The 12,517-nt window shown below is 41.2% G+C and overlaps 1 protein-coding gene across 4 annotated transcripts in view; it reads left to right on the plus strand.

The window, feature by feature from the left end:
• Positions 1-12,517, plus strand: part of GNL3L (G protein nucleolar 3 like) — a 58,792-nt gene that overhangs the window by 43,855 nt on the left and 2,420 nt on the right. For all 4 annotated transcript variants that reach the window (XM_083356743.1, XM_083356742.1, XM_083356744.1 and 1 more), the window contains 8 exons: positions 422-525; positions 2,111-2,255; positions 3,255-3,342; positions 4,900-5,077; positions 8,299-8,441; positions 8,904-9,040; positions 10,308-10,444; positions 11,878-12,049. In XM_083356743.1, the coding sequence (XP_083212869.1) occupies positions 422-525; positions 2,111-2,255; positions 3,255-3,342; positions 4,900-5,077; positions 8,299-8,441; positions 8,904-9,040; positions 10,308-10,444; positions 11,878-12,049 (1,104 nt within the window). The remainder of the gene's footprint in view (positions 1-421; positions 526-2,110; positions 2,256-3,254; positions 3,343-4,899; positions 5,078-8,298; positions 8,442-8,903; positions 9,041-10,307; positions 10,445-11,877; positions 12,050-12,517) is intronic.

The following is a 12,517-nucleotide window of genomic DNA, read 5'->3' on the forward strand; positions in this document are numbered from 1 at the left end:
GCATTTGGTCTCAACTAACTGTAGAAGATTTTTTTGTTGCCTTTATGCTTTTTGTTCATGCTTCATTCATTTACAATGACAGTTAAGATAAGTGATTAGATATCAATTGTCTTTCTATGATTATTGGATAAGTGACTTGGATATTCTAGTCCATATTAATAGTATTGAGTCTTTAATTAGTAGGTGGTCGTGATTATTTTGAAATCAGCTTCTGTCTGGGGGATTGAGGATGTTATTGCTTAACCTTGTGGGTGATCTATCTGCAGAGCATGAAAGGATTACAATTTTGAAACACACCAGATTTTAAAAGGTAACTCGTGTACCTTTGGGATACAAAAGAGTAGGTATGGCTCCAGTGAACTGGCAGCGAAGTGATTTTTTTAAAGGACACCTTCATTTTCTAAATCTATTCCTGATCCAGATCTGGTATCTAAAGAGATCGTTGCAAAATGGCTGAAGTATCTGAAGAATGAATTTCCTACAGTGGCCTTTAAATCCTCCACTCAGCAACAGAGCAAAAACCTGGTAGGTGATGCATGGCTGCAATGAATTAATGACATTTTTCATTTTTTTATTGGAGATCACTTTGAGAATGGGATGGAAATGCACAACATGCTACTTATGACACCCTCTGACAGTGCCCACGCATCTCCAAAATTAAATTAAAAACTCCTGACATGTAGCAAGACCTCCTGCAAGAATGTAAAACTCAGATAAAACTGCCAAAACCTAGCAAGATTTCTGTATTGGTGAGATAGCCCAGATCTTTTGGGGTTAGCAGTCTTGTGAAAGTCTGGCTGTTAAATATTTGTTTTATGAAATTTATACTAAACAAATATTAATGTATTTTAATGTGGTATTTCATTTTCTTTTTATAAAGGTATATTGGTTTGGACCTTCCTTTGAATGTGATCTGTTTATGGCCCCTCCCTTAGCGTTGGCTATTGTAGAAGATGTTATGGGACCCACCTTTCATTCAGAGTAGATTTGGCTGTGATGGCAGTCCAATACCTGGTCTTTATACAGTGAGATTTAGATGGCAGAAAGAGATTGGTGGGTTTTGGGAAATGGGAAACACTGATTAAGATGTTTGAAAACAGAGTGGATGATAATCGATGATTTTAAAAAAAAACAAAAAAATGGATTTTTTAAATTTAAAACTGAATTTTTTTATTGTTATCAAAAAAATTTAGTAAAATGCTTTTGGAGTAAAAATCTAAATATACTTTTCTATTTAAGATTCATTAATAATTTAGTTTATTCAGCATGAAATGGAGCTTAGTTATGTAGCACGGGGCTGTATATTCTGCAATATTTACATTTTTGGTAAACTCAATGAATCCAAGCTCTGCAAGCCGAGATAACATGCACTGCATTGATGCATTCACACAATTACACATTAACCATGAGATAAATCATAGAACAAAGTTCAGGAACATTCCTTTATCCCATTGTTTTGCAAATCTATGTACACTAAAAACTATGATTGTTTGAAGAGAAATGCATCTGTAACAGGCTCTAAGTGTTTTACTTAAATAAAAGAATTTGAGTGGTTTTCCAACTATGTGTGATTAACCTGTTAACCTAAAATCAGTTCTGATATCGCTGTTTTACTAACCTGACAGCTTATTATTCTAAATAGGAAACCTTCATTTTGTTTGCAAATAATATTAAAGATTCTAACTACCAGCAAGAATGGGTCCTTATATTTAAAGAGCACCTGTCATTTCAGATGCATCATGGCAGCGCCTCTTAGCAGGCATCCACTCACCTGCTGCCCGCCACATCCCTCACCTTGTTGTGTCACTGCTGCATCACCAGCCATCCCATTAAAGTAAATGGGACTGTTGGTGAGTCAACAACGTGTCAGAGGAGGAGCCACTGCAGGACAGAGATGACAGTTGCTCTTTAAAAATTATGATTCAAATCGAGTTGATTTAAATCAAGCCTTTTTACTACCATAGTGATTTAAATCATGATTTAAATTGACTTGCTTTAAATCAAATCCACCGTTTGAAAAAGTTTTTATAATATTTGGAAACATTTTATGATCGGTACATCAAAAGTAAGTGCCAGGAGCATTAAGCAATAATTCCTTTCTCCTCTTTAGCAACAGAGCCATGTCCCAGTAACCCGAGCATCAAGTGATTTGCTAGGCAGTGCAGCCTGTGTTGGGGCAGATTGCCTCATGAAGGTGCTTGCAAACTATTGCCGGAATCAGGATGTCAGGACAACAATCACCGTTGGAGTTGTGGGTATGTAGCCTGCCTCTATTTGAGGGGTGGACAAAGTGAAAGAACAGCTTTCTTCAACATGACACCTTCCAAAATGAGGAAGCTGCAACTCCTGGAATTCCTGCTTATGCTGGGAATTCGGGGAGTTGCAGTCACAGAATACCTGAAGTATGCCAAATGGGGGAAAGTTAGCTTACTGTCTTCCTTGCCTTGTCTGTCTCCAGCTGACTTGATAGGGTAAATTGGGAAATGTTCTCCATTTTTACTTTGCAGTAGCTAGATAAAATCCTAGCAGCTCTCTTTCCAATGCAGGAGGGTCCTTTGGCCTTGGATGAAACCCAGAGTCCCTTCTGTCATTCTGGGAGTTGAAGCCAAGAGATAGCTGGGCCTGTAATTCAAACAGGGAAGAATTCTAGCTGGGGAAGTGGTGTTGCCCACAAATAGCAGTAGCAGTTGCACTTAGACTTATATACCGCTTCATAGTGCTTTATAGCCCTCTCTAAGTGGTTTACAGAGTCCCCAACAATCTGGGTGCTCATTTTACCGATCTCAGACTCAACCGTGAGTCTCTCAGAATCGGACTCCTGGAGTGAGCAGTGAATAAGCCTGCAGTACTGCATTCTAACCACTGTGCTACCACGGCTCTTTTACCGTGTGAGAGGAAAGAAAGAGGCACGGGAGGGAAGACTTAAGATCCCACGGTCCTCTGCTTCCTTGGAACCTTTACACCAGGCTTCACCAACTACAGAGATTGATGATTTGAAGTTTACAGACTTGGAATTGCCCATTTTGGGGACAATTAGGTAGTTGGTGGTGATCGATGTGAACCCTAACAGCTTTTCTTCTGCTTTTTAGTCCAGAGGAAAAAGATGGCGGGAATTATTGGTAACGCTGTCTTTTCTTGTGTAGAATGCAAAAGAAAGAGTTTAGTGGAAGGTAGCAGTGACTTGTGTGGGAGCAATCGCCAGAAAGGAAATGTGCTTGCTGATGGGTTGCCTGTCTCTATATCCCCGACTGCAGGCTTCCCAAATGTTGGCAAAAGCAGCTTGATCAACAGCTTGAAGAGGAGCCGAGCTTGCAGTACTGGTGCCACTCCTGGCATCACCAAGTATGTGCCCAAGCTGAGGTGCTAATTAGAAGTGAGGCATCAGGTCTGAGGTGCTGGGTAGTCAAGCGAGTTGCTTCCCTTTTTTTTCATTTTGAATCAAGGAAGGCTATGGGATTCCTTTATTATTTATCTCCCAGTCATAGGAAAGAGAGTTTTTCCTTTGCTAACATTCTGCAGAACTGGATGTCCTTGGCATGAGTGATAGTACCTAGAATTATTTAGTTGTATTAGCGTGTAATTTTGGGCTTGGTAGGTCAGAGGTGGTTTGGGATTGTAAAATAAAAAGCACTGCCTTCTGTGCAAGGCACAGAGTACTTTGTTCACTACTTTATGTGTTATACGAGCCTTGGTGGAGCAGTGGGCTAATGCCTCCTTAAGCAACACCAGCTGCCTGCAATTATTGCAGGTTCGAGTCCCACCAGGCTCAAGGTTGACTCAGCCTTCCATCCTTCCGAGGTAGGTAAAATGAGGACCCAGATTGTTGGGGGCAATTAAGCTGACTTTGTAATAATGCCGCTTGGGCTGTGTGTGAAAGCCCTAATAAGCAGGCGTATACATAGAATGAAGGCTACTGCTAAGCACATTTGATTTGTGCTTAGATTGTAAGCCGCCCTGAGTCTTCGGAGAAGGGCGGGATATTTTATCTCTTGCTTTTTAATTTTTCTGGGGGTTTTTAGCGTTGTATTTATATTGTTCTTAACTAGGGCTATTGTTTAATCCTGTTTTAATGTTTGTATTTGCTATTTTATTCTGCCCTGTGAACCGCCCTGAGTCCTCAGGGAGAAGGGCGGTATATAAGTGTTATTAAATTAAAATTAAATTAAAAATTAAATGGGATTAAAATAAATAAATAAAATAAATAAATTCTAATCCATAGGATGACTTAATTTGTATTTAATTCATCAGTACTTCGGATGAACCTAACCCTTACCAGCTGTAAATTACACTTTTTGACTTAGAACTTGTGAATTGAACCAGTAGTGTGGTTGAATACATAACTCATGATAATGAAATAATGATATTTAGCCATTGCTAAATATCATAGGTGAACTTAGCCACTTGCTGCCCATTGGTTTATTTTGCCCACTTTCTCTGGTTTTGAGGAGGCTTACGTTAACTTTATATTTACATTCCCCAAAAAAGAAAAAAGCCCACAAGTCTCAAAGAACATATGCATTTGAAATAACGATTCTTGAAAAGACAGTTACTGGCCAGCCTTCTGAAAAATATCTGTTGACTAAATAGGTTTACCATCTTCCCTTCCCTCCCAACCCCTTTTCTCCTGAAGCTCATAGGAGATGCAGATTGATAAAGACATGGAAGATAAACATTCCAGGAAGGGAGGGGCATTACTATAAGAATTGTTGTGAGACAGATATGATCTGTCTTCCTAAGAAGTCTAAAATTTTAATTTCTGGTCAGGTTGTTTTAGTTTTTGGACAACAGAGGAATATAAAACGAAGTTTTAAAAAATTAACTTTATGGGTGGAAAGGCTGGCATTTGAAGTGATTGCTCCCATTTATTTATCCCTCCCCCCTCCCCCCCTCCCCCCTTAGGTCTCTGCAAGAAGTGCAGCTGGACAAGCACATAAAACTCTTAGATTGTCCAGGGATTGTCATGGCTTCTCCCACTTCAGATGCTGCCATGATTCTGCGAAACTGCATCAGAATAGAACAACTGGCAGATCCCGTGAGTCCAGTGGAGGCCATCTTGAAACGATGCAACAAGCAGCAGGTATGAGCGATCTTGAAAGAATGAGCCGAGCATGTGGAGGTGAGAATAATTGGAAAAGGTGGGGCTTGAGAATCCCAAGCTTTTTTTCAGAGACTGCAAAAACGTTATAGCAAAAATAATGGTTCTGAGATAAAGAGCAATAAATTTAAAGAATTTTAATGATGCTAATTTGGATGAAGCTCCTTTTCCCCTTGAAACCACATTTAAAAACGATAAATCTGCTTGATAAATGGCTTGTCTTCAAAAGGACTTTGGCCAAGAATCCTAATTTGGGTTCTTTAAATTGTCGCCCTTTGCCTAGATTCACACAAGACTCTACACCAGACATGTCAAACACAAGGCCCAGGGGCCGGATCCGGCCCGCGAAGTGGTTTCATGTGGCCCCCGAAGCCATCCTGGAAACAGTGAGGGAACGGCCCCTACTGCCTTGGCCCTGGCCCAGAGACCCTCCTCCTGCCAGAGACCCTCAGATCTGCCCCACTCCTGCCCAGGCCCCCATAGGCACCCTTGATGCAAACGATGTAGAGCTGGCCACGCCCACCCAGTAGGCCATACGCACTTTGGCCACGCCCACCCAGTAGGCCACGCCCACCCTGGCCACACCCACCCGGTCCCCTGAGGGCAACCGCAATGCTGATGTGGCCCTCGATGAAATTGAGTTTGACACCCCTGCTCTACACTAATGCATGGTTGGTTGGTTTGTGGTTTGGTATGTTGGGCAATCTCAGGCAGAGGGGTTAATCCACTAAACCACGGTTCAGTTAGACCTGAAGCAACATACAGTAGCTTTAAATTGCTATTGGTGTTGCTTTTGCTGCAAAATATGATCCTGCCTATTATCTGGGAGGTGTTTTTTTAATGTGGAAGGCATTAAGTGGATCATTGAACATGTTTAATTGGGCAACGCTTTTAAGGAATGTGCATGTTATTGGCATTTTAATACAAGTGCTTACAAAAGATATGTGACATACAATTTAGCAGAGGCATGCTCCTTTCATATAGTAAGACATGTACTTGTGACATGTACAAGAGCTACGTTTTTCTTAACAGTTAATAATATAAACATAATTAAAGCCATTAATAACATAATTAAAGCCATTAATAACAAAGCCATTAATACATGGGCAGTCCCAGTAATACTACCCAGCTGGAAGTATCAACGACTTTGGCTGAACTAGAACACCTAGACCGGAAAATGCGTAAACTTGAATATGCAGCACACTCTACATCCACGAAGTAACATCGACAGGTTGTACCTGCCAAGAAGAATAGGAGGCAGAGGGCTATTGCAAATCCACCAAACTGTAGAAGAAGAAAAATGAAGTTTGAATGACTATGTGAATCAAAGTACAGAAAAATTGCTGCAGGCTGTGAAAACAGAGAGCATTATAAAAAAATAACAGAAACAAAGGCAGAATATAAGGAAAAACGGCTGGATGACAGATTAAATAGATGGGAAACCAAAGTTTTGCATGGACAGCATTTGAAAAACATTGAAGGAAAATGTGAGAACAACTTGAAATGGGCATGGCTTAAGATGGGAACCATCAAGAAAGAAACGGAAGGCTTAATACTGCTGCTCAAGAACAAGCACTACAAACTAATGCCATGAAAGCGAAGATACCAAAATCTACCGACAATCCAAATTGCTGACTTTGCAACAACAAAGTTGAAACTGTTTCACATTTAATATGTGAGTGCAGCAAAATCGTGCAAACTGATTACAAAGCTAGACATGACCAAGTTGCTAAACTAATCCACTGGGCATTTTGTAAAAAATACAACTTGCCTGTGTCCGAAAAGTCGTGGGAACATAGGGTGGAAAAAGTTGTCGAGAATGAGAGGATGAAGATCTTGCGGGACTTTTGAATACAGACAGATTGCTATTTGGAACACAACACGCCATATATCACAGTCATAGAGAACAGAAGCGTACAGTTGATTGATATCTCTGTACCAGGAGATGCCAGAATCAAAGAAAAAGAACTGGAAAAAATTATGAAATACTGCGATCTGGCCATCAAAACTGCGCGATTATGGATGAAACGTGTAACAGTGATACCCATTGTCATCGGGGCACTGGGAACTATGTCCAAAAATTTTGCAAAATACATGCAATAACTCCAGCAAAGCTACAAAAAACTGTGCTACTTGGAACATCTTACATTTTAAGGAGGTACCTGGTTGATACCTAGGATGCTGGCAGCAACCCATGTCAACCATTAGTGCTCGTCTATTTGAATGTTCAGTTGACTGAGGTTCATGTTTAATGAATAAAAGGTTGTTGTTGTTATTATTATTAAGTTGGAAGGCACCTTGGAGGTCATCCAGTCCAACCCCCTTCTTCAGGCAGGAAACCCTATACCAGGGGTCGGCAACCTCGGCTCTTTTATGACTCGTGGACTTCAACTCCCAGAATTCCTGAGCCAGCATAGCTGGCTCAGGAATTCTGGGAGTTGAAGTCCACGAGTCATAAAAGAGCCGAGGTTGCCGACCCCTGCCCTATACCATTTCAAACAAATGCCTGTCCAGTCTCTTAAAAACTTCCAGTGTTGAAGCATTCACAGCTTCTGGAGACAGGTTGCTCCACTGGTTAATTGTTGTCACGAAATTTCTCCTTAGTTCTAGGTTGCTTCTCTCCTTGATTAGTTTCCATCCGTTACTTCTTGCTCTGCCTTCAGGTTTCTTCGATACATATGTAGCTTTATAGATAATTTGGAGGTTTTTAAATGTATCAGAAAGTCTTCGCCCACTGAAATGTGTACTTGAAATGGATATTATTCAGTTCTACTTGTGTACTCAGGAGTCAGCTTCACAGCACTCATGGTACTTCTTCCAAAGTAAATAGGTATAGAACTGCAGCCTCAATTGATTAGCTCTAGCAAAATGGTAACCACCCTGTTTTAAAAAATGAGTAGCAAATAATTAAACTCCAATTCTGTTTAGGTTGATTTGGTTTTGGCAGTTTTCAAAAAATCACCCATTGAAATTTTACAGCACTTCTGAAATGCAATTTCTTTCCAATATCTGGGCAGAGAGAAGAGGAGACTGCCCAGTGCGGTCTTTGCCTGAGAACTAAATAATAAGTCCAGCTGTTAAAAACCTGACCTCTCTCTTTGAGATGTAGGTAAATAGAATTGGCGGGCTGGGTAAGAAAACTTTAATTAAGAAAACTTCTAATTCTCATCTCTTTCTCCTCCTCGAATTTCCGCTTCCTAAAGATTATGCAGCATTTCAGTGTGCCAGATTTTCAGAACACCACGGAGTTCCTGGCATATTTGGCCAAGCGACAGGGCAAGCTGAAAAAAGGAGGAATGCCAGATCATGAGAAGGCTGCCAAAGCGGTGTTAAATGACTGGACTAGGTGAGCGGAAGATAGGACCTTTTTAAAAAAGAAGAACCAAGAACAAAGATCTAGTAGGGCTTTTTGCAGGAACTGCCTTTGATGTAAGCCTCTTTCTTCCTTTCTCTTTGTCTTACTCACCTGGCAGCTCTAATTCAAGTGGGAATTAAAATCAGAGAAAGAAGAAAAGGATAGGAATTATCGCAAATTGTTCAATATAGTATTTTGGGGCAGTGGTTGGTAGGAAGCTTTTCCTACAAAGCTTGGTCAACAACATGGCCAACCTTTCCCCATGATGCCCCAACATTAACTTATGCAGTTGTCAAAACCTTGCCCAGGATCATGCAACTTGGGGCACTTTCTGTCTGTCTCGGGTTTGTGGCCTGAAAAGTTATCGATCCTCGCTATAAAACCTGCACTCCGTGAGAGAGATGGGCGGTCTCTAAATGTGGTGAATAACTATTGTACTTTTGTTTCTTCTAGTGGAAAAATCAGCTATTTCACACATCCGCCCGAGACACACACACTTCCTACTCACATCAGTGCTGAGATTGTGACGGAGATGGGCAAAGCCTTTGATTTTGAGGCACTGGAGCAGGAGAATGAGAAGGCTTTGGCTAGTAAGTGGTTGTTCTGTACCAGCCTGCTACCGGCCCTGCAGAAAAAGCAGGGACAACCCCTTTACAAATGGCAAGAGGCTGGAATAAAGCCTGCCAAATTTATTAACATAAAACAGAGCAAAACAAGACACGAACCATGAAACAGGAGCTATTCAAACGGTTGCCTTCAGCAAACCAGCCCTCCCACACATTCCCCTTTTATACAGTTCAGGGCGTGGCTTCTCTCTGCCTCCTTCCGAGGTGCCCCATTGCCTTCCTCTGTTTACTCCTGATTGACTGCCTCCTGCGTCGGGTGTCCTTGAACAGGGCCAGCTGTGGGTCATCTTCATCCACGTTGTCAGGCTCACACAGCTGGGTCTCCGTCGTGACCAGGTGGGAGGGGCCTGGATGAGGGCTCTGCGGAGCCTCAATATTATTCTCAGCAAGCTCTCCAACACCCCCCTCCTCCTCTGAGTCGTCCGACCCAACTGCCGAACCCACAGGCTGACCCTGAATCACAACAGTGGTTGGGAAAACGGGATTGCTTTCCACAAGATTTGGCCACCATATGATTTTTGTTTTGCCTATCTTTCCTTTGACCAACAGGAGTTTGATACTCAGCCCAACAGCTGTTTTTATAATACAATACATGTCATCCCTTCTGCAAGAGGCTGACAAAAATGGAGAACATTGTATAGCCTCCGCAGTTCAGCAGTTCAGTTCAGCAGTTCTGCAGTTCAGCATAATTCTCCGCATTTTCTCAAGAACAGAGTACCTGTCCAATTATGTAATAATGCTGTGGCAATATAATTATAAAAAGCTGCAGTGTGTGAGGTATTCTCATATATTAGTTACTGGGATCCTCTTCAAGCAGATATTTTTCCCCCCATCGTTTCTCCTTCCCTTTTGTAAAAGCTGTTGTGCCTTTCTCAATTCTCTCCAACCTTCCTCTATCTTCTTTTTCTTTGATTTGTTAGAGTAGGTATAACTGAACATAAGAGTCTCCCACCAAATCCAATAGGATATAGTTTTCACTTCTCTTTTCCTCATCCTGTATCTGTGGTCCCATGATAAGTTAAGTCATATTTATATCACTATAGTTTGTTGACCTGTAAACTATGTTAAGTATGATTTATGACTCGGGATGGGTTTGCTCGTTCAGCTGGCCTAGCATGTATAATGTGAAGGAAACAGGTTGAATTCTACTCCTTGCTTGAAGCCTCTTTGCACTGAAAAATGACTATAATTTAAGAACTCTGAATGATGTATTTTTTGTGTTTTTTTATAGACTTAATCTCTGGTCCTGTGGGTATCTCCTTAGAGGGTTCGGGCCCAACCCGTGGGGCAGAAATTGAAATGGCTGAGGAAGAAGGGCTGCATATTACAGAAGAGGAGGAGACTAAGATGGAAGATGAGAATGATGAAGTATGTGCCCCAGCCTTTTGGGAGGTTTATGGACTACCATTTTGGCAAGCATCCAGGCTCTGGCAATTTTAAATAATAGGCACTGAATGTAGAACCATCTAAAGGAGTGGGGGGACATTATCTTAAGGTATATTTGTTCTTGTATAAGGTATTTAATTTCAATTTCAATATCAAATTTCAAGGCTGCCTGATTCCTTGATGACTCGTCTAGGCAGCTTATAGATGAAAGAAGAATCATACATACAAAAAAGTCCATGGCTGATCAAAAGAACACACAACCTAACTAAAACAAGATGGAACTGAAGGAGCCTCCACAACCATCTTTTCCCAAAAGCTAGCAGAACCACCAGATTTCAGACAAAAAAAATCGCTTTTTCCATAGATGCCGTTTGAATCATCCTAACAGAAAGCTTGTAAAAACATACCGTAGGATGATTTTGCAGTTACTTTTTAGAATGATTTTATAATTTACGCTAAGTGGAGATTAGAAGTCTAGAGAGCACTTTGCTGAGAAATTCAGAATATTTATCTTGATAAGAAAAAAAAGTTGAAGCTAAAATGGAGCTAAAAGATTATCAGTATTTGAAACAGGAGAGAAGGGACTGGATGTTCTGCAAAAACATTTCTCGGGATATTCTTGTCCCCTTGTCAGGTTTGGCAAATTAAATCTTAAAATGATAAAATCTGGTAGCCAGATCAACAGGCCTGGAATTTTACCTTGGGATGTCAACTGTGTAGAAAACACTCAAGCGTTGCTGTGTTTTGGTGAGCAATAGGGCAAATTGAAAGGGTAAATCTCAGTCCTCACATAAATTAAGACGAGCACTGACAGTTAATAGAATAGAGAATTCTTGCTTTCACAAAGCACCGAAGACCTGGGTTGTTTTTTTCGCCCTAGGCACTGAATTGGGAGCATTTGTGAACCTGTTTGGGTTGTTGAATTGTTTCTAGCGCTATTTGCTTTATGCCTTATGTTTGCTTATAACATTCTAGTGTTGTCTTAATACCTGAGTCACTTATTTCAAAGAGAGCAGCCCAGGTTATGTCTTTAATGTCAAATTATTTTATGACAAGTTGAATACTTGCTTCTCCTTCTAGAGTAGGGGTGTCAAACTGCCGGCCCAGAGGCCAGACGTGTCATCCAGAAGCCATCAATGGCGAAAAGGCTCCGATAGGTTGTGCAACATCACATGACGTCACGAGTTTGACATGTCTGTTCTAGAGTTACATATAACTCCAGAATTTTAACTCTGATGGTTTGCACTGCTGTATCTCCTTATTTTGTTTAGACATGCTGTATTTGTACATTTGATCCAATTGAACTCTCTCCTGTTTTTTTATGCTGGTCACTATGAAGAGGGAAGCTATATAAATAAATACATTTTGGGGGCCTGTTCAAAAAAGTGAGGCATTCTTCTTCTTCTTCCCTTTAGCTTGGCCCAATGACTATAGAGCTGAAGTCCAAGAGCAAGACTCTAACAGAAGCAGCCAAAGCAGTGCCCAGAGCACCTGATTTAGGGGAGATCTCAGCCTTGGACCCTCTGCATCAAGGGCAAGGCCTCCGGGCGGCAAGCAAGAAACGCAGAAAACGTCAGAAGCGAGCAGGTAGGGGAGCTGGTTTTCTTCTTAACCCCCATTGCGATTTCATGAGGGGTTAGTAATTTCTCGGCATCATTTTGCCCGTCTGATGATACAGTGCCCCTCTTGGAGCTGCGTAGCTTAATGACCCTACTTGGGTGTAGAGGGAAGAGGGAATGGCCTTGAAGGATAAATGGGGCCTGAGCCCAAGCCAAAAAAGTAACTTGAGTAGATGTCTGAGATAAGGCCTTCCCTAATTTAAACAAAAATAAAGGGAAAGAGGAAGAAACTTAAGACTTGCAAGATTCTGTTACATTAAAAAGTAGCATTAATTTATACAGCATTGGTTCCTTAACCTGGTCTGCCTTGAAGGGCTGACAATGGATCGTGATTTCCCCAATACCCTCTTTTCCCCTCACAGAGAAGAGTAAGGAAATCATATTTGGGGAAACAGTTCCTTGGTTTGTTCATTTCTTTCTCTTTAAAGGGAAAGGT

The sequence above is a fragment of the Vipera ursinii genome (genome assembly GCF_947247035.1).
Source record: "Vipera ursinii genome assembly, chromosome: 2".
Classification (NCBI taxonomy): Eukaryota; Metazoa; Chordata; class Lepidosauria; order Squamata; family Viperidae; genus Vipera; species Vipera ursinii.